We start from the raw sequence: 21,864 nt of genomic DNA on the forward strand, positions 1-21,864 counted from the left end.
TAGTAATTTGCCATTTACACACAGTACGTACGCAGAGGTCGCAGTGGAGGCTGGTGGAGGTAGAAATCGGAGGACTGGCTCATTGTTGATGCGTGGGACTGATACTGATCCTGACATTGACTACGCAGGACGTTTGTGGCCGTTGATGTCCAATGTTGTCCAACTGGACTCATTCATACCTTAGTTTGATATGAAGCAAAAAAAAGTACACAGACGTCCAAGTAACACAGAAATCATAGTCTTGTAATTCAATGTATTCACATCACAACATCCACATAGTTCAGCTTGTGACAACTTCTAATGATCTCAAAACATATTCACTGTATGATACATAATACCAATAGGCACTTCCAGTAATTCTGGCAATATAGTAACTACAGTATAGTGTCTAAATTACAAAATGGTAAAAATAAATAATGTATACAGTATCTAAAAGAGTTTTTGTAGTTTTAATATGTCTTTTACTGTACAGCAAACATATAGTACAAAATGGAGCATCACCCAGCAAGGAAATGAATCATTTTACTTTAACAAATACTGTGAATGATGACGTAATCCTCCTCGTGTAAGTATTGCTACATGTGGTAAGTGCAAGGTACAGGTGAGAAGAATGTAGTGTCAACTATATAAAAATACAAGTCTCAGTTTTTGTGTAAAGCTTGTTTGGTTCTCATTGTAAATGATAATACGTGTGTGTGTGTCAATAATTATGGCAATCAAATAAAGACCATTTAGGAAAGAAAGAAGAGCACGATGTTACATTTGACTTTCAAAAACTGAGCTGGGGGTATTGGAGTGGAACTGTGACGGGGGGGGGGGGGGGGGGGGGGACGGACATCAGAGACCTCCGCCATTTGAAAACAATGTGTGTTATGATACAGTCACCACAATGGACATGGAAAATTCAAAGTAGAAAAAGAAGCTCAATTGATCAATCTGAGAGATTTACTACCTGTTGAAGGTCTGTTAGCTGACTGTTGCCATTGTGTGCATCCGACGGGCAGGTTATGCTGAGTACAGCTCAAAGGGGAAGCTTGTGTAATATATCTGCCATTTGGCTGACGCTTTTATCCAAAGCGACTCACATTGCAGTGAGTGTGTACATTTTTCAGTATGTATGGTCCTCTTCTCTGAATAACAATTACCACCTGAGAGGAAACATGGCAGGGGAAGCATTTAAAAGGCGCACACGTTCAATACCATTCAATATGGTGCATGACTGAACCTTTTCCCCTCCTCCACTAAATACACCAACATATCACTTTTTTCTTCTTCTTCTTCTTTTTTTTTTAAAATTATTATTATTTTTTTTTTTTTTACCTCTCTTCAACAGTCATAACAGAAGCGTTAAGTTGCCCAGAAAGGTTGGATTCTAAACAAGTGTTTAGAGGGAAGCACTGGGAAGCATTCAATATGATGAAAAAACAAAGAATGATGGTCTACTACTCCCTTTAAACACACACACACACACACACACACACACACACACACACACACACACACACACACACACACACACACACACACACACACACACACACGCACGCAGTACATGTGTACTTTCAACATTCAGAGCTCAGGAAAGACATCCCTACACCCATGCTGTGGACCATCATGCATAAGTAGAGAAATCTGAATGTCTAATGAAATCAATTACAAATGGGCAAACACAAAATATATGTATTATTTTCAGCCTATACCAAAACAAGCACTCGGTTTGAACTTTTAAAACACATCTGAGTTACAAATCAATATATTTTCACAGATGGTGGTTGGTGACATCATTTGACAACAAATGATCATTCTATCAACAGAAAAAAGCTGCAGTGAGAAAAATGAGAACTCGTGTTACTGTACAATACGTGTGATGTAGGATTGTAATTAAAGATAGCCTGGCGCTCACACAGTTTTAGTCAGCTTTATACCGCTTTTAATGAGTGGAGAAAAAGGTTGGTTGGGAGCCAAACATTTCATATGGCGTCCTTTGAATCACTGTTACTGCTACAAGTAGATTCATGAAAGCCCCATTCCTATTTGAACACTGGAGTCAATGTTGTATGAACGTTGTGGATCAAACCTACAACCTACTGTTTACCAAAAACCTTCATCTCAATCCAATTTGAAAATAAAGTTAAGGACTGTACACACTTTCCCAAATAGGCTAGTTAGCTTTCGTATAAGTTCTACTGTACGTGGCGCATTGAACAGCTCACCGTGCAGCACCTGTGTCAAGTTTCTGTATCAGATTTAAAATGCAGATTAAATCAACTGACAACAGCTCGTTATGTAATGAGAAACAACAGCGATCTACCGCGGGCCTACAGTGCATACAGTACTAGACTGTAAATGAGGAAAGGAAAAACAAACAAGAGAGACCTGCATACTGTATACTGTCCTGGCTATAGCTGACCCAGAGGCTGTTGTGGAAAATAGGCTGCTTCTAATGTCGTTCTAATCTCCACGGCAACCACATACAGTACCCCCCCAGTATAGGGGAGGCTGGTGGAGGTAGAAATCGGAGGACCACCAGCCTCCGCTGCCCCAATTAGACATGTAAGGGACGAGATCCTTTTACCCCCTGTGGCATGCACAGGTGGTGGTATTTAGTATGTAGTAGTATTTGGCAGTGGCACATGGGATCCTCGTCCTTGATCTGTGTGGCATTTACGACGGGGGACATTCTGTGTTAGCTTGTTAATACCAGATCTGAGGGGGTGAGGGGGGGGGGGGGCATGGTTTTGTGTCTCAATGTAATGGTCGCAGAGAGAGAGAGAGAGAGAGAGAGAGACAGAGAGAGAGAGAGAGAGAGAGAGAGAGAGAGAGAGAGAGAGAGACAGAGAGAGAGAGAGAGAGACAGAGAGAGAGAGAGAGACAGACAGAGAGAAAGACAGAGAGAGACAGAGACAGAGAGAGAGAGAGAGAGACAGCCCCTTCCATTAACGACCTCTGCTCCAAGTCTGAGGTCCATCCTCTCCTAGGAACATTAAGTGTGTGTTTCACAGCATTTCTAAAGGGGACAGTACAGCCAGCAAAGCCAGGGAACTATTCCGTGCCATTCTGCTTCACACACAGTAGACTTACTTACTGTATGGAAAATAGCGATAAACATTGAGTGTTTCCGAGTGTTTGTGACATCGAGTGTTTACTGTATGAAGTATTTGGACGACCCCATGGCAGGGTGTGGATACATATCTGATTGGATGCTGCACCCTACCATCTTTAGCTCCTAAGGTTAAGGTGGAGAGGGTTCAAATGAAAGTTAATCTAAGATGTTCTGACCCCATAGTTTGATACATGACTCTCTCTCACTCTGGGTGTGTGTGTGTGTGTTTTTTGCGTGCATGCGTGCGTTTATGTGTGCGTGTCGAAACGTTAATCTGTTATCAATATGACTGGTGAAAAGACTATTTTGTCCCCACAAGGGCTTCAGTTGACCATGTAATCAGTTTATCTTGTGGTTACTGGATGGAAGAATCGCTGAGTGGAGGGTTGAGGGAGTATCATGTGCCTTGCAGTCATAACTGTCCATTCTCTGCATGTCAGAAACGATGAATTTCCCAGTGCATCTGAGGAACACATGTGGTGTCTCAAGTCCTCAGATTCTATTTTAGTGCCTTTTCTGTGTCAGTCTCCTTTGGCTTTCTCTTTCTCCCAAGAGCAAATCACGGCGCTGATCAATATTCTCCATACTACTCACTGTATACCGTATCAGTGGGAAACCGCTAACCTCAACAGAACATGAAATGGAAACATGTTATAACATGTTATGAACATGTTATTGCTGCTGCTTTATTACTGGCACCTTCCATTGGAACAACCTGCTACTAACCGAACAAACCTGAGAAGAACAATGTTGTAGAAATGTCGGTATTGCTTTGAAAGGTGTAGTAGGCTATGTTTCAGCTGGTGCTCTCTCCCCTGTGTGTCCCCTTGATTAACTAATGATAGAATGACATGGCTCTGAGAGGTCATTTTCTATTTAATTCAACCCCCAATTGATTGATTGATTGATTGATTGATGATGTCAACGTTTCACCCGAGCATAGATCTCTAGTATGTGTTAGCCGTTGTGAATGTGTGATTCATACAGCTTGGGTTAAATGATCCAGATTAAGACACTGGGATTACACATGCTTACTCAGATCAGTCTGTCACATGAGCTGCATCACCTGGTCATGCCTCTGCTGCAGGGGAGGCTGGTGGAGGTAGGAATCGGAGAACGGGCTTATTGTAATGCATGGAATGGAATGAGGAATGGTAACAAACACGCTTGTTTGAACCCATTCCTCATTCCGTTCGAGGCCCCGTCCTCCGATTTCTACCTCCACCAGCCTCCCCTGCGTCTGCTGATGTATCAGAGTAGGCCTTGAGAGGAGAAGCTCACAAGGACTCTCTCCCCATTCATCCACAAGGGCATGGCAAACAAGAGTTGAAAACATGGAGGCAGAGGGAGATGTGGAAGACAGCTGTGGCGTTCCCACGATGTGTGTGTGATCACATACATGTAGGCCACGGGAGGCTGGCGAGGCAGACATTCCGACATTTCGATAAGGAATGGAATAAAACATGTATGATCACGTCTACATGCACGCAATCACACACACACAAAGTGGGCCTCCCCGTGAGAACAAAGCTAATACATATATATATATGCCATTTAGCTGACGCTTTCATCCAAAGCGACTTACATTGCAGTGAGTGCATACATTTCAGTATATATGGTCCCAGCGGGAATCAAACCCACGACCTAAGCGTTGTTAGCGCCACGCTCTACCGACTGAGCCACAGAGGACCAAAGCTACGCTCTGCATGCCCTCTGCTGCCAATGTCACCGCTGATGTGATTTACTACACATTTTATATGGAAGAAAAGAGGACTATGGAGAGCGTATGTTGCTACTCATCACTGATTAGGCCTCCAGGGTAAAGGGTTGTTCCCATGACAAGTTAATGCAGTCTGGGAAGGGGGAAGCTGGAACAGTCGTCCATGTTACTGTAAATGTCAGTTTTGGTTAACCTGGTTAACTGGGACATGAATGACGGTAGAGCTGGGAATTGTTGTTGCTTTCTGGAAGAATTAAGAATACACATGGTTTCCCCCCCCTTCACTTCCCACGCTCATTGTAGGTTTCGTAATAGTTAAATAATAAAGCACAATATTACTGCTAAAACCTGCTGACACTCATACAAAATACAAAGATTCCCTTAGTTTGGCTATTAGCAGTGAACATTTGAATAAAAGCATGGAACCATAGAGTTTAGAAAATGAATTTCTGAGGCAATAAAGATGGGAAATGATGATTCACTTGACATTTAGCACGACGCTGTTCAGACCTCATTTTCTCGATTCCCTTCTTAATCCACATAATTAAAGAAAAGAAAACCATATTTGGACTATCAAACCCAGAGGAAAGACCCCCCCCCACCCCACCCCCCACCCTGACCCCCCACCTTCCCAAGATGAAACACGAGTACTGGTGAATGTGATGTTTAAGTATAATTGCATTTAGAAAATATTTCTTATATATAAATTGGCAGCAGTCTCTGCAGTCCATTGTGTACATATTGGGGTTGAGGTCCTCTTGACCAGTCTCCCTCCACTCTTGACAGCAGCCCAAGAGTCTGTATCGCGATCCCTTGTACGTACGCTATACATACTGTATATGATCCTGTATTGCAATTATGAAAAGTTCCTCAAGAGGATGATTGAGTTCTCTGAACCCGACTTCTTAGATAAAATGTGTAAAAACACAAGTAATATACTGTATCCCCCACCCATTTCTTTAGGCACACATTTCCCAAACTTCTACAGTGTTGTGTCTAAGTGATGTGCTGGCAAAAAAAAAAAATCAGGAGTCAATTGATAGGGTAGAAAAACATTTCACGTTCTGGCTCCAGCCAATGGCATTGTTTCCCTCGGGCCTTGTCATTCTGGCCCCGCCTCCTGTAGCTCCTCCGCAATTTCAGAGTCTTCCTCTGGGGGCAGCGGCCACTCCTCTGCCTCCTCTTCCTCGTCCTCCTCTGTCACCTCCTCCGGCTCCTCCCCCTCCAAGAGCTCCTCCTTACTCCCTGGCTCCTCCTCCTCCTCGTGGATGGACAGTTTTGTCTCAGCAACGTTATTTAGGCGCACAGACTCCGCCCCCGGGCCCTGCTTTGGCGCCTCCTCTGCGATCACCTTCTTCCACATCTCGTGGTTGTCCATCAGGTGTTGGGTGATCTGGCAGAAGACTTTCCTCCTCTTCTTGGGAGCTGGTTTCTCTGCAGAGGAAAGAGAAAGGGCTGGATTATGTAAAGGTGATTGCTGAATCTCAAGAGCCGCTTTTCGACAGTGCTGCCTGCTAGTGCTCAAAGCCCGGTGCTTCGAGCCTCATGAACAATTCCGTTTGAATTTCCACAGTTGGGCTTTCTAGTCCCGTCCCATATGATCTCCAGTTTGTCTACATTCTACTGTTCGTAAGGTGATGAACTATGGGGACACCAGCAACATATCAAATTCTCTGGTTTCCCAAAAGGTTCTGGTAACTTAAGCACTTTATGACAATTGCATTTGTAAAAAGCACTATTCAAATCCATTCGATTGTGTAGTTACAGCAAGCTAACTTGGATTATCCATGCCACCCACCAAGTTTGCTATTCAACTAAAGCACTTGGACAATAAGAATATTTAAATTGCGCCCCCTGTATGGCCTCCTATGGACCAGGGGGGAGGCTAAAAGGCCATGTTTTAAGCACCGAATAGGCCTGGAGTAAGCCCTGCTGAAGCCCGGGAGTGATTGTGGAAAAGCAACTGGCGCGCACGGTGTAAGCCCTGCTGTGGAAAGCTCATCATCCCTATGCTCGAGGATTGAAATCACTTCTTGGCACAAAGATAAAGCTTGTACCATATCGTATCATAGCGACCATTAACATGCCAACGACGGTTATGAAACATGTTCTTACGCGACGCCTCTGAGCTGGTGGAAGCATCCTCCTCCGCCGTATCCTCCTCCTCCTCCTCCTCCTCCTCTTCATTCTCCTCCAGGTCTGGCTCTTCTCCCTCCGGGCTGGGCTCGACCCAGCGTCCGGGCATGAGGGCGGCCGAGTCGAAGGAGTTGCAGAGCGGCCCGACGATGTGTGTGATGAAGGACTCCTGGAGCTTGGCCAGCTGGGGCGCCGAGCGGTCCATGAAGGGGCTGATGGGGAGGCCCAGGCTGGACTCCTCATCTCCCTGTGGACAGGATGACGCACGTTAGCATGTTAACATTCACAGACAGGCTGCACGTTAGCGTGTTAGCATTCACAGACAGGATGACCCAAGTTAGCATGTTAGCATTGTCGCTCATTCACAAACTAAAGAGATGGCACCAAAGTTCTGACCTAAAAGACCAAGCATACCATGTGATTTTACACCGTATCATCCATTATCTATTCGCCAAAGACCATGGAAAAATCTCCATTCCCTAAAATATTAAACCAGCGGATGCTTGGTGGAGGTGGAAATCGGAGAACGGGCTCATTGTAATGTATGGAACAGACGGGCTGCAATGTTAGCATTCACATACATCCACTGCATGTCTGGCAATGTACGAAGGAAAAACAAACCTCGCTCACTAGAAACACTTAATTATTTGCAATTATCATCAGCATCACTGGCAGCAGAGGTCAAGAACAGCCACGCTTCAGTCGTCACGTGTTTCAGCGTTTGCCTTTTTCAGCATTCAGCATCCGTTCCATTGAGTTCTGCTGCAAATGGAATACATAACTGGAGAGTATTTCTCGTGTCAGTGCGGGGTTTTTTTTTTTTTTTTCAACCTTGCACCGTGACCCGAATAATTTAATCGAGTCAAGCATGCCATTCCCACGGCTGCATGTTTGTCAATTGTATGACCCACAAAGCCAGACACGCAGTTGTTGAATGGTGGAATAGGGAACCATGTTTTGATCAGAATAATGTCCTTTGGTGTAGTGTCTACACAGCCTGGTGTCATTAACATACATTATCTAGACCAGGGGAGGCTGGTGGAGGTAGAAATCGGAGGACGGGCTCATTGTAATGTATGGAATGGAATGAGGAATGGTATCAAACATGTCCTTCTTCCATTCCATTGCATTACAATGAGCCGGTCCTCCAATTTCTACCTCCACCAGCCTCCTCTGATATAGACATACCAGTATTAACAAACCAATCTACTGACAACCTGAGCCTGATCTACTTATCTGCATGACACAGAAGCTAACTTGCCGTACCGTATCATTCTAACCCAGAGGCTACCACATGGTCAGCTGTCCAATGTGGTCTTTGATGCTGTGGGATTCTGAAGTAACGTAAGTTAACCAACATTCAACATCAGGGTTTGAGATGTACGCTTGTGTGAAAAGACCCTGCAAAAAAAAAAACATTCACCTCCATGTCTTCCTTCCTATGGTGACACACACACACACACACACACGCATACGCATACGCATACGCATACGCATACACGCACACAAACACACAAACACAGACGCACGTACACACACGCGCACACACACACACACTGAACCCTACAGAGCAGCAGCATGCTCTAGTCTATGGTGTCTGGACTGGGATGTGCTGCAAATGGACAACAGATCTCCAACAGGTTGCCATGGAAACAAGCCCATTGTGTGTCATCGCCAGTCCTCTACGGAGTGGAGTGGGCGCTCTCATGTAGCCGCACGGACAAGGCAGGTATTAATCTGAAGCACAAAGAGAATCCTGGGGGGATCTGATGAGATTTGATGGGATTTTTCTTTTTCTTTTTTTTTTACTTGTTGGGTGAATTCAATAAGGAATCAACTCTTAAGAGCCAGACATCAACTGTCGCTGCCTTGCCAACGATAAGACTATCAGGGGCTCACAGAAACCTTCCTGACGATTAGCAGCTCCGCTAGCTACTGTACACAATGCTAATTGGTATGGATACGCACTCCTTGACAGTCGCGACGGTTTCCATTGGCTGTCAAAGCCGGTTAGCGTCCATGTTTTATCACGACAGTCCTTTTAATTAATGACATCCTGTTCCTGTTTCGCACATTACCCTCAATTACAGCATGTCCTCCCAGGCGGAACAGTACATAGTCACAAGGACTTAGAAAACATGTTTTCTTTCGAGGCTGCGTGCGTGTGTGTGTGTGTGTGTGTGTGTGTGCGCTAGTGCGTGTGTATGTGCGTGCGTGTCAGTATGTGTGTGTGTGTGTGTGCATGTGTGCGTGCGTACATGCGTGCGTGCGTGCGTGCGTGTGTCAGTATGTGTGTGTGTGCATGCGTGCATGCATGTGTGTGTGTCAGTGTGCGAGCGTGTGTGTGTGTGTGTGTGTGTGTGTGTGTGTGTGTGTGTGTGAACCCACACAGTGTCTCCAAGGTCGCTGGCCTCTCAGTGTGATCAGTGGTGGACTCCCACCTGTTGCTCTGCCAGCGTCACTCGTACTGGCGGCTATTGTTGTCTGTCGAAGCTGTGTGTGTGTGTGTGTGTGCAAGCGTGTGTGCGTGTGCCACTATTACTGGGGGCCATTGTCACTGGAGAGGCACGCTGCTGCCAGGCTCCTAAAGCACTGCTCTCCACTCTTCTGAAGGAGGCTTGGCTTGTCCCCTACGCTGAGTGGAGGGGCCTGAATATGAGGGGGCCAGTGCTGGGTTGAGCTGCTGGCTGGTGGCTGGTGGCTGGTGGCTGGTGGCTGGAGGCTGGTGGCTGGTGGCTGGAGGCTGGTGGCTGGTGGCTGGAGGCTGGTGGCTGGTGGCTGGAGGCTGGTGGCTGGAGGCTGGTGGCTGGTGGCTGGTGGGTGGTGGCTGGTGGCTGGTGGCTGGTGGCTGGTGGCTGGTGGGTGGTGGGTGGTGGGTGGTGGCTGGTGGCTGGAGGCTGGTGGCTGGAGGCTGGTGGCTGGTGGCTGGAGGCTGGTGGCTGGTGGCTGGAGGCTGGTGGCTGGAGGCTGGTGGCTGGTGGCTGGTGGCTGGTGGCTGGTGGCTGGAGGCTGGTGGCTGGAGGCTGGTGGGTGGTGGCTGGTGGCTGGAGGCTGGTGGCTGGTGGCTGGAGGCTGGTGGCTGGAGGCTGGTGGCTGGTGGGTGGTGGCTGGTGGCTGGTGGGTGGTGGGTGGTGGCTGGTGGCTGGTGGGTGGTGGCTGGTGGCTGGTGGGTGGTGGCTGGTGGGTGGTGGCTGGTGGGTGGTGGGTGGTGGGTGGTGGCTGGTGGGTGGTGGCTGGTGGCTGGTGGGTGGTGGGTGGTGGCTAGTGGCTGGTGGCTGGTGGGTGGTGGGTGGTGGCTGGTGGCTGGTGGGTGGTGGCTGGTGGGTGGTGGGTGGTGGCTGGTGGCTGGTGGGTGGTGGCTGGTGGCTAGTGGGTGGTGGCTGGTGGCTGGTGGCTGGTGGGTGGTGGCTGGTGGCTGGTGGGTGGTGGCAGCCCACTTGAAGGGCACACAAGTCATCAAGCTCTTATTGTACCGGCTGAACAAAGGAAACTGTGGATTTAGTGAATGGGAGTAAGCACTGCGTCTGTCTGGACATGCACAGAACACAGCACAATGCACAACCTCTTGAATGTCTGTGAATTAGTTCACTTGATGATCTAATTTGTTGCCGAGCAGGATAATGAAAAAAGCTATTCACAAGTGTACAGTCCGAAAACCATATCTAAAGAGATGGTACCCAAGCCAATTGCTATCACAAGTTCTGACCTAAAAGACCGAATGTACCATGTGATTTTACACCGTATCATCAATTATCTATTCGCCAAAGACCATTAAACCGGGAGAGGCTGGTGGAGGTAGAAATCGGAGGACGGGCTCAGTGCAATGCTTGGACTGGAATGACGAATGGTATCAAACACGAGTATTAAACCCATCACACCATCAATTCCAACACAAAAGACTGTCTGTGCCCACTGGAACTCATAACGGGATAATGAACGGTTCATTTGAGGGATTCTGACAGTGTAGAACCCTCCATGTGGATTGTGAACCAACCAAGGGAGGCTGGTGGAGGTAGAAATCGGAGGACGGGCTCATTGTAATGCATGGAATGGATTGAGGAATGCTATCAAACATGTTTTCCCTATTCCATCCCATGCATTGCAATGAGCCTCTCCGATTTCTAGCTCCACCAGCCTCCCCTGGAAGCAACCTCTACTCCCCAGGCTACAGATTAACAGTAGGTGATTGAATGTAAATATGAATGACTGTCACACAAACCGAGTGGTCTTTAGATGTGTGTCATGTACAGAACAGACACGCTGTAAGCTGCAGTGCACATAAATAATTGGGACTGATTGGTCACGCTAGACCTGGTGCATATTTTCCAGCAGGCATTCATAACATAACCAACATATGGCATGTCACACGTGCTCCACACACACACACGCACGCACACACACACACACACACACACACGCACACACGCGCATGCACGCACGCACGCACAGACACACACACACATACATAACATATTAACATACAGTGCATTTGGAATGTATTCAGACCCCTTCACTTTTTCCACATTTTGTTATGTTATAGCATTTTTTCCATATGTTTGTCATACATTTTTCCATAGTGACAAAGCGAAAACAGGTTTTTAGAAATTGTTGCTAATTTATTGAAAATAAAAAACTGAAATATGACCTTTACATAAGTATTCAGACCCTTTGCATTGTGTGTAGATTGATGAGGGAAAAAAATAATTTAATCCATTTTAGAATAAGGCTGTAACATAATATAATGCAGAAAAAGTGAAGGGGTCTGAATACACTGTAGATGTTCTACCACTGTGGCATTCTGGGAGTCTGTGTTCTCTCTGTGTTCATAAGTGGATGCTTCCATGCCTTTACTATCTCTATAGATCAGGGACGTTGAATTGGAAATTAATTTAAAAAATATTTAAATAAAGAAGTTTCATGATGGAGGTCTGAAATATTTATGGAACCTAGGAAAGCTACTTAATTTCCTGTGTGTCTGTTGTTTTACCCGTTGAATGTGGTTTTACTCCGGAGAAATAGAAGGATCTGAATCCTATTGTGTGTGTGTGTTTGTGTGTGTGTGTGCGCGCGCGCGCATGAGAGGGGGTGCGCACAAATGAGAGTGTGTGTGTGTGTATGTGTGTGTGTGTGTGTGGGGGGGGGGTGGGGGTGGGTGTGTGTGTGCGCACATGAGAGTGTGTGTGTGTGGAGGTGGTGTAATGGTATGGGAATGTTTTCTTGGCACACTTTGGGCCCGTTAATACCAATCAGTCATCGCTTGAATGCCACAGCCTATTTGGGTATTGTAGCTGACCATGTGCATCCATTCATGGCCAAAATTTACCCACCTTCTAATGGCTACTTCCAGCATGATAATGCACCGTGTCACAAAACAAAAGTCGTCTCAAACTGGTTTCTTGAACATGACAATGAGTTCAGTGTTCTTCAGTGGCCTAACCCTAACCCTTCCCAGTCACCGGATCTGAATCTAATAGAACACCTTTGGGATGTGGTAGAATGGAAGATTCACAGCTTGAAAGTGCAAAAAAAATCTGCAGGAATTGCGTGATGCAATCATGTCATCACGGACCAGAATCTGAAAGGAATGTTTCCATCATCTTGTGGAATCAATGCCATGAAGAACTGAGGCTGTTTTGAGAGCAAAGGGAGGCCCTACCCAGTATTAGTATAGGGTTCCTAATAAATGCAATCAATTAACCAATGAATCAATCTCACCTGTTCATAGAACTCGTTAACAATGCCTTCTGTCCACTGTAGATGAAGGTCCTTGCACTTGAGTGGTCCGTTGATGTCAGCCAGCTTGATACACATCTGGCAGACCAGCAGTCTGTCGTTCTCATTGGACCAATCGATGCCCCTCGTCACGTTGTCACCCACCTGTAGGACAGAAACACATCTACAGTATTGCATACAAATATAACACGCACCTGCCGACCTGTAGGTGTTAGTAATCAGAGGAAGGCCACCCGCCGGTGGAGGCTGGTGGAGGTAGAAATCAGAGGACGGGCTCATTGTGATGCACTGAATGGAATGAGGAATGGTATCAAACACGTGTGTGACCATTCTCCATTCCGTTCCATGCGTTTACAGTGAGGCCGTCCTCTGATTCCTCCCTCCACCGGCCTCCCCTGACACACACTGACAGGCCAAGGTGTGAGGTGGGAGATAGGCCTTAGATGTTCAGTATCTTGCATGCAGACATCTGAAGACTGTCAAGCTAATGCGTGCAACCTTGCTACACGAAGATAAGATGACAATCGTTATTAAGAAGAATGCCAAGGGCTGTTGGTTATACAGTGTCTGCTAGTTACTATAATGAATTCCTTTGTGGGAAAAACTGCCGTGACTCCAGCCGTCTGCATTCTGGGAATTCTGCTCCTGATCCTCATTCTCAACCGAAGCTGTGCAACGATTAGAAATCGCCTGAACTGATTTTGACCCTCCAACACATTAATAAGTTAATTAATTCCCTTTGCCAAACATTTTGCGGAGCCATTTCATCATTTTCTAGGCAGACATAATGAGGCCCCAGCTCAGAGTCTTATCGTCCTAACCTACAGTGATAACACCCATGGCTGTGTAGATCAAGCACAAATTCAATGAGCTTTTCAGAGAAAGCTAATTTGCTCTTCTAGGAAGAGAGAGAGGGAGGGAGGTGAGAGTTGCAGTATGCAAGTGTGCTGCAGTGTGGCCGCAGAGCGGGAGGGAGGCTGGTGGAGGTAGAAATCGGAGGACGGGCTCATTGCAATGCATGGGACGGAATCAGGAATGGTGTCAAACACGTGTCCAAACACAGGTGTTTGACTCCGTTCCTCATTCCACTCCACGCATCACAATGAGCCCGTCCTCCGCTCTCTGCCTCTGCTGCACCACAGCAAAGCCAGCGTGAGAGGAACAACACTGTTAGCTTTGGTGGCTAGCCAGTAATCCTCTGGTTTTCACTGGCAGAGCGTAACCACCAGCAGTGCTTTCATGCTTTTCACAGTGGAAAAAACTCAGCCGCCTTCCAATGACACCCAGAATTCTGTCCACAAAAATGAGTTCTTGAAAAGCTGCAGGGAGCCTGATATTGTTGAGAGTTCGCTGAAGTTTAAATGAAGAATGTTTAAGGTGTAGCGCGGCAGAGGGCCAACGACAACAGTTATTCCTCAAAAGCTACTGGGGTCATTCCCTTTAAATGTTGAAGTTTAAAACAACGCCTACAGCCAGAGAATAGTTTGAAAATAAAGGAAATGTAATAAAAATATGTCAGTTATATTCAGTTAGACTGATAAATCTTTGTGAGATTTTACAGTTTCAAAAGATAGTGTACGAGAGTGTGTGATCGAATCAAGCAACCTCCCCAGTGAACAGATTGACCAGAGTTTCACCCGGGGGAGGCTGGTGGAGGTAGAAATCGGAGGACAGGCTCATTGTAATCCATGGAACGGAATGAGGAATGTTTTTTTAAACACACGTGGTGGATGAAAACGTAACCAGACCAGCCCAGTACAGCCCAGTATGAGCCCAGGCCAGCCCAGGCCAGCCCAGTACAGCCCAGGCCAGCCCAGAACAGCCCAGAACAGCCCAGAACAGCCCAGAACAGCCCAGGTCAGCCCAGGCCAGCCCAGTACAGCCCAGGCCAGCCCAGTACAGCTCAGCTCGGCATGGCTCCATAGTGTAAACAACACGTAAGATCACCCAGGACTGCCCAGTACCTTGGCGTTGAACTCAGCCAGGAAGTCAAAGTGCTTTTTCAGGTCCGTGGCGAGGATGGCCTCGATGACCAGGAAGCGGAAGCGCTTGAACTCCACGTGGTCCAGGTTGGCCAGGAAGTTGAACTCGGGGCGGGACATGAAGAGGTTCCAGGCCGAGGCAGCGTGGTGGTTCTCCAGAACAGAGCGGTCATTGTACAACACTGCCTGGAGTCACGCAGACAGAGGGGGGCAGAAGAGAGAGAGATAAAGGAGGAGATAAAGAGAGATAAAGGAGGAGATAAAGAGAGATAAAGTGGGTATAGCATGTAGACAAACACTGTCGTCTGAAAATGATTACTCTCACTTAATTCAATATACTGCTAACCCAGCGGAATGCCCATACTTTAAACAAAGTCATCTATTAATGTTATTGGAAAGCCACGTGCGTCATCCCTAGAAAACCTGCTCTGCTTTAGGACATGACTCCTACATAACATCAACAACTCTGCCTGAAGGCAGCATTCCATAGACTTTCTCAAGCGGATGAGGGAGGTTTACCTGTGGGCCACTGAGAGGGGATGAGGGGGTTCAGAGGGGTTGAGGGGCCTCAGAGGGGTTGAGGGGGTTCAGAGGGGTTGAGGGGGCTCAGAGGAGATGAGGGGGGTTTGAAAGGGGATGAGGGGGGTTTACCTGCGGGGCGCTGGTGGCGACCAGGAAGGCGTTGGTCCTGCCAGGGTGGTCGTAGTCGTGCATGGCGGCCGCCACATAGAGAGCCATGAGCTCCAGAGCCGGGATGAGCCCTGACAGGCAGCCGTAGCCGTCCTCCGACACGCTGTAGGTCTTGGACACCAGGAAGCCCATGTGACTGTGTGTGATGCCACTGTCGGAGTCTGGTGACGGGTGACGGGGGGGGGGGGGGGGGGGGGGGGGGGCAGAGAGACGGAGGGAACGGGTGAGGAACCAACACACTGCCACGGCACCCCCCTTCCCCTCTTAACCCCCCAACCCCCCATCCCCTCTTAACCCTAACCCTCCCAACGAACCCCCCCCCCCCCCCCTCCACCCCACCCCCACCCCCACCAAGCCCCCCGACCCAAAACCTTGAACCTCCAAATCCACTTATGCATGGATCAAAGACATGGGCTAACCAAGGCACACAAATGAGGTTATGAAAATCGTAGTGAGAGGGAATTTCTAATCTGGTGGCAATTTCATGCCCACTCATGCGACACTAGACTTCAAATGGTATTCCGAACACAAATGCCGGAGCTCGGCCCGGGTCTGATAAGAACAGCTGGGAGTACTGATCGGATCGGAATCAACGTTCAGCAGGGTTTGTTACTTTGATTCATGAGCTCCCTTACAAACCCCTGTGTCCCCTCCCTCTTGAAGCTTAAAGCACCCCCCCTCTCTCCTCTCTCCTGCCTCTCTCAGTGTACCGTTTGACCTGGAGACTGTCCCTCCTCTGACACACACACGCACGCACGCACACACACACACACACACACACACACACACACACACACACACAGAGGCACACACACACACACAGCCCATCCGGTGTACTGTATGACTTGTAGACTACCCCTAGTCTGGTATGCACACACACACACACACACACACACACACACACACACACACACACACACACACACACACACCTGAGTCGCTGGCAGAGCCGTGGTCGTTGATGAGGCTGGGCAGGCCTGGCACGGCCTGGGTGGTGAGGTACCAGACTGCATGGAGCACGTCTGTAGCATGGATCCTGTTGTGATCTGAGCCCAGGAAAGGACAACAAGAGAGGCTGCAATACCACTAATCTCCACAAGGGTGCACTGTTGCACTGTTTAGGTTTCTACTGTGAGAGGCTATCAATGATAGTATGAGTGAGGTGTTTAAAGACATATAGTCAAACATCGCCCTCTAGTGGGTAACTGGTGATATCATACATATCATCACACACTGAACTTCAAACAACTTTAAATACATCAGGGGAGGCAGGTGGAGGCAGAAATCAGAGGACGGGTTAATTGTAATGAATGGAATTGAATCAGGAATGGTACCAATCCTGATTCCATTCCATGGATTATAATGAGCCCGTCCTCCGATTTCTACCTCCTCCAGCCTCCCCTGAAATACAGTCCAATACATGTGGCATCACTGTGAGAGAAGAGAGTTCTTACATGGTATGTCTCTGTAGCCGTTCTCCAGGGCGTGGAAGTAGTTCATGAACTCTTGGACGGGGATCTTGAAGGTCTGAAAGAGGCCTGTGTCTTCAAAGAGCCTGTAAGACACCTGACACACACCAAATACTCCAATCAGCAATCTATGATAAATTACAGCCTTGAGCACATTATCGCTTACATAACGGTTACACAACAAATCCATTGAATAACGGTCACACAACAAATCCGCAAATTGTGAGAAGAAAACAATGCTTCTATTATTTCTTTTTCGTGATAGATCCTGAGAAATACAGTTCAGAAAATGACAAACTTTGTCAAAGGAACACGAAACACAAATCTACTAGGAATACCATAATAATGGGATTTAACTGACATTGTCGTTATTGAATCACGGATTTGAATGCCTCTCAGCCAATCACAAGGCTTGTTTTCATCGACCCGTTGTACGACGGCTGGTGCGTCTCACCTGACTGAGGATCCTGCCACACTTCCCATGGGTCTTCTCCACCAGGCTGAAGATGGGGAAGTTCCAGTTGTTGAGCTGACTCATGAGGGGGTCTAAGTCCTCCATCACCAACGGCTCGGGGGCCAGCATGGGCTTGTCCTACACACACACACACACACACACACACACACACACACGCAAGACACACACAGTAAGAGTATTGTAAAAAGATGCAAATATTGTGAGTGTGAGTGTGTGTGTGTGTGTGTGTGTGTGTGTGTGTGTGTGTGTGTGTGTGTGTGTGTGTGTGTGTGTGTGTGTGTGTGTGTGTGCGTGTGTGTTGAGGGAGTTTCGGGGGTATTGTACGCAGCCCATTTCACTTCTGCTACCTCTGTGTCAAAAGCGGATTAGCAAGCAGGCCTACAGTACGTTGCTTATCCCCCCCCCTCCCCCCCCAGCTAATGATCTAGAGACAGACCCTGTCCTCACCTCGGGAGACAGAATGAGGTTCTGGGGAGAGTTGTTGCCCCCCTCTGTGTCCTCCTCGGCCTGGGCTACGTCGCTGCTGTCGCTGTGGTTGGCCTCGTGGGTGCTGTCGTAGTCCGACGACGCCACCACCTGGTCCTCTGGCGGGACGGCAGAGGTTCACACACAGAGAGAGAGAGCGTTACCGTGGAGATGAGGGGGATGCCCTGGACGTCTCGGCCAACCCATCAGCAAACCACAACCAGGGCAGCGAGACAGACGGGTAGTGTGGGAGAGGGAGCACTGGCACACGTACGCACGCACGGACGCATGGACGCACGCACGGATGCATGCACGTGCACACACACACACACACACACACACACACACACACAGACAAACACACATGCATCTAAGGCTAGAGGAAGGCAAGAGGGCAGAGGCAGGAGCCATACCTGTCCTGTGTATCCTGTCCCCTTTGTCCATGGATCCCTCCCCATGGCTGAGCTTGATGTACGGTCTCCCACAACTGTGGAGGGGCAGGAGGAAGAGGTCAGGGGTTAGAGGTCAGACATCTTTTCATCTGCTCTGTGATGTTATTCTATTGTTCACCAATGGGCTTCTGGGAGCTTCTGGGACCCGATGGGGCTTTAAAACACTCTGCCCTGGGTCTGTATTCAGGTTATCTGTATAAGCCGGCACACAGAAGAAGAAACCAAAAACAAAAAAAAAGTTGTGATTTGTATGTCTATGGAGGGGGCTCTCATTCTGGGGGTGATTGAGAGAAGGGGAGCCTCCCTCCCTCTGACATCATGCATGTCGGATGAAAGGGACGACTAAAAAAATAAAACACTTCATCACCCTAAAATGAAGATGTGGCGTTGCTGGATCAAGCCTATCCCCAGACGTCTAAGTGCTGCTGATCTGAGAAGCAGGCGGTTTACCAAATGTTTCATCACACGCTCTTCTGAAAATCCTAAGAATCGCTCCCTGCCTCATTCTCCCCTGTCTGCCTGCCTGTCTGTCTGTCTGCCTGTCTGTCTTCCTGTCTGTCTGTCTGCCTGCCTGCCTGTCTGTCTGTCTGTCTGTCTGCCTGCCTGCCTGCCTGCCTGTCTGCCTGCCTGCCTGCCTGCCTGCCTGTCTGTCTGCCTGCCTGCCTGCCTGCCTGCCTGCCTGTCTGTCTGTCTGTCTGTCTGTCTGCCTGCCTGTCTGTCTGTCTGTCTGTCTGTCTGTCTGTCTGTCTGCCTGTCTGTCTGTCTGTCTGTCTGCCTGTCTGTCTGTCTGTCTGCAGACTGCCGAGAGCCAATATAGGCCGCTTGGCAGAGCGGTGTTGTGTAACGTTCTAACACTTTCTCAGGAAATTCACACACTGAGAAAAAGAAATGATACGACATTAAACACATTCCAGGAGGAAACAATTTGAAACACACTTTAGCACCTTTTTTTTCTTTTACACACACACACACACACGCACACGCACATACACACACGCACACGCACATACATACACACACACACACACACACACACACACACACACACACACACACACACACACACACACACACAATAGTGAAAACGCTTTTGTTTGTTGTTTGTAGCTCTGCCAAAGAATTGGGAATAATAATACATTTCACAGCATCTGTCTTTGATGTTTCACTAGTTGGCAGAAGTTGTCAAAAGCACTTTATTGGTTTCCTACTGTGTTGTCCACACATTAAAAAGACGCTTCACAGACGCCTAAGGAAAAATACTCGTTAATGAACTTTATGAATGCCCTCATTAACACAAATGCATCAAGAAATTTCAGCATAAACAACAACAACACAAATCAAAAACAGTCATTGCATTGAACTGCTTTAGTAAATTGACTAATTAGAGATGCCTGCAAGTCAATATGGAGCCCACGTTGTTTTAGATTGATGGCAAGAGTGTGGATTGATCTTAGACAACAACAATCCATTAATTCCATTGCATCATAAACTGTCGTGAAAATGCGAGACTGTTGAGGAAATTTCACTTCTTTATCTGCATGTCAATAGATCCAGCCTGACATGAAAATCACCCTGAGGACATAAGAACCCCCTCAGAATCCCCTTAGAACCATCTCAGAACCCTCTCAGAACTCTCAAAGAACCCTCTCAGAACCCTCTCAGAACTCTCAAAGAACCCTCTCAGAAGCCTCTCAGAACCCTCTCAAAGAACCCTCTCAGAACCCTCTCAGAACCCCCTCAGAACCCTCAAAGAACCCTCTCAGAATCCCCTCAGAACCCTCTCAGAACCCCCTCAGAACCCTCTCAGAACCCTCTCAGAACCCTCAAAGAACCCTCTCAGAACCCTCAAAAAACCCTCTCAGAATCCCCTCAGAACCCCCTCAGAACCCTCTCAGAACCCCCTCAGCTGTTCTCAGCTGTTCTCAACACCTTTCCCCTGCATCCCTAGCGCGCCGACTGCAGCAGGGTTAGTCCGTAGGGGGGTTCAATTTAAATACCTCACCCCAAATGTTCTCGAACCCGCAGCTCCGGTGCAGGAAATGCCTGCCGTTAAAGCATGGTGTCACAGAGAGCACAAAGCCCTGCACTGTGTTTATCTCGTCCACGATCAGCTGGTTCTTGTGCACTTTCAGAGCCCTGCAGAGCCGTCATTCCCACCCTCCCTAATGAACCAGAGTCCTCTAACAAGGAGAGCGCTGTTGTGTTTGCATGGGCAGGTCAGCCCAGGAGTGTGCGTAATGCCTAGCAGGTGTGGGAATATAAAATAGTTTGATAGTTTGGCGGGGGGAACAGTTAGTACATTATTGTCAGGGGGGTCCAGGCGGTTGGCTGAAAGGTTTTTGCTCTTAATGAAAGTTGGATAACTGGATGGTTCCCCTTTTCTGCCTGTACAGCAAAACGGTGCTGTGGAAAGCGGAGCTCTTGGTGATAATGTGACAGGACTGCAGTCAGTCAAGCACTTCAAGGGATCACACACAGACAAAACACCTCTTCTCACCCAACAAGGACTAAGTTATCCTACTTAATACAGGCTCTGTACCTCTGTACTGATGTTGTAGTTGTAATATAACCGGTGAATATTTGTAATTGATGGTACTGTTGTTGTTTTTATAGTACATGAGTGTGAGTGTGTGATATATATATATATTGTATATTGCCATGTCACTGGAGGACCACAATTATCCTCTATAATTTCTTATGTATTGATGTCTTCAGCTGGAGCTGACTACTTTCAATTATCAAATAAATTCAATCAATCAATCAATCAACCAATCAATCAATAACAAACTCATTAACGTAGACAAGCTACACATATGCACACTCACCAAAAGGTTTAAAACAGACCATGTAATCAGTAAAAGAGTTTCCTCCTTAACCTATCCAACTTAAAGCATCGCTAAGGCCGGGTTCTATAGGGAAGAAAGGGATCTGAAGGAAGAAAATGCCTCTCTTCCTCTCTCTCTCTCTCTCTCTCTCTCTCTCTCTCTCTCTCTCTCTCTCTCTCTCTCTTCCTCTCAAACCCCCACGCTCACACACTCTCACGCACAAGGCTTTTGGCATCCTGAAATATGGACCTAAATCAAGGTCATTATCCTCCGATAGGAAATATAAATTGCCCTGTTGTCTGTAATTTCTCCGAAGTTCCGTCGTTTTGCTTATCTTAATGTTCCGAGGCATGCAATAAGCTGTGATTGGCCGCTCCCTGCTCCGCTCTCCTCCGCAGTTTGCCCCAGCGTTTTACACTCCGCAACTCAGCAGGTTGACAAATTACCATTGGTAGGGAGCCCAAACGAACAGTGCCCATGCCATGATAAACACGGCGGCCATTATTTTCTTCTTCCAGTAATCTACCTACTCTGGGCCCAGATGTGGAGGAGATAACAACAGCGCCCAGCGCAGTGAGGAAAAGGTATTCAGATTCAGCTGCTTTGAAGCTTTGAAGTTGGCATTATTTCTGCTTAGCGCCGTACGTCACTGGAAGCTGACATGATGGAAAAATCGTGAAAAATACCTACACGCTCATATCATAATTAAGATCCTTCTACAGATTGGATGGAGATGAGTGTGTGTAGTGTATTAGAAGCCGTGAGTTCTTTCCATCCCCTCTCAATCCCATCTCGGTCCCACCTCTACCCTTAC

The 21,864-nt window shown here is 47.6% G+C and overlaps 1 protein-coding gene across 1 annotated transcript in view; it reads right to left on the minus strand.

Annotated features, from left to right (window-relative positions):
• Positions 1-4,308: 4,308 nt before the first annotated feature.
• Positions 4,309-21,864, minus strand: part of LOC310801605 (cGMP-inhibited 3',5'-cyclic phosphodiesterase 3A-like) — a gene marked incomplete at its 5' end in the record, with an annotated part of 65,622 nt that continues 48,066 nt past the window's right edge. Inside the window, 10 exons of the mRNA XM_083665671.1 lie at positions 4,309-6,257; positions 6,939-7,206; positions 12,675-12,836; positions 14,657-14,860; positions 15,326-15,525; positions 16,297-16,410; positions 16,819-16,930; positions 17,288-17,425; positions 17,756-17,892; positions 18,187-18,260. Coding sequence (XP_083521797.1) covers positions 5,926-6,257; positions 6,939-7,206; positions 12,675-12,836; positions 14,657-14,860; positions 15,326-15,525; positions 16,297-16,410; positions 16,819-16,930; positions 17,288-17,425; positions 17,756-17,892; positions 18,187-18,260 — 1,741 coding nt within the window. The 3' untranslated portion in view covers positions 4,309-5,925. The remainder of the gene's footprint in view (positions 6,258-6,938; positions 7,207-12,674; positions 12,837-14,656; positions 14,861-15,325; positions 15,526-16,296; positions 16,411-16,818; positions 16,931-17,287; positions 17,426-17,755; positions 17,893-18,186; positions 18,261-21,864) is intronic.

This window comes from Argentina silus (assembly GCF_951799395.1).
Source record: "Argentina silus genome assembly, chromosome: 3".
Taxonomy (NCBI): domain Eukaryota; kingdom Metazoa; phylum Chordata; class Actinopteri; order Argentiniformes; family Argentinidae; genus Argentina; species Argentina silus.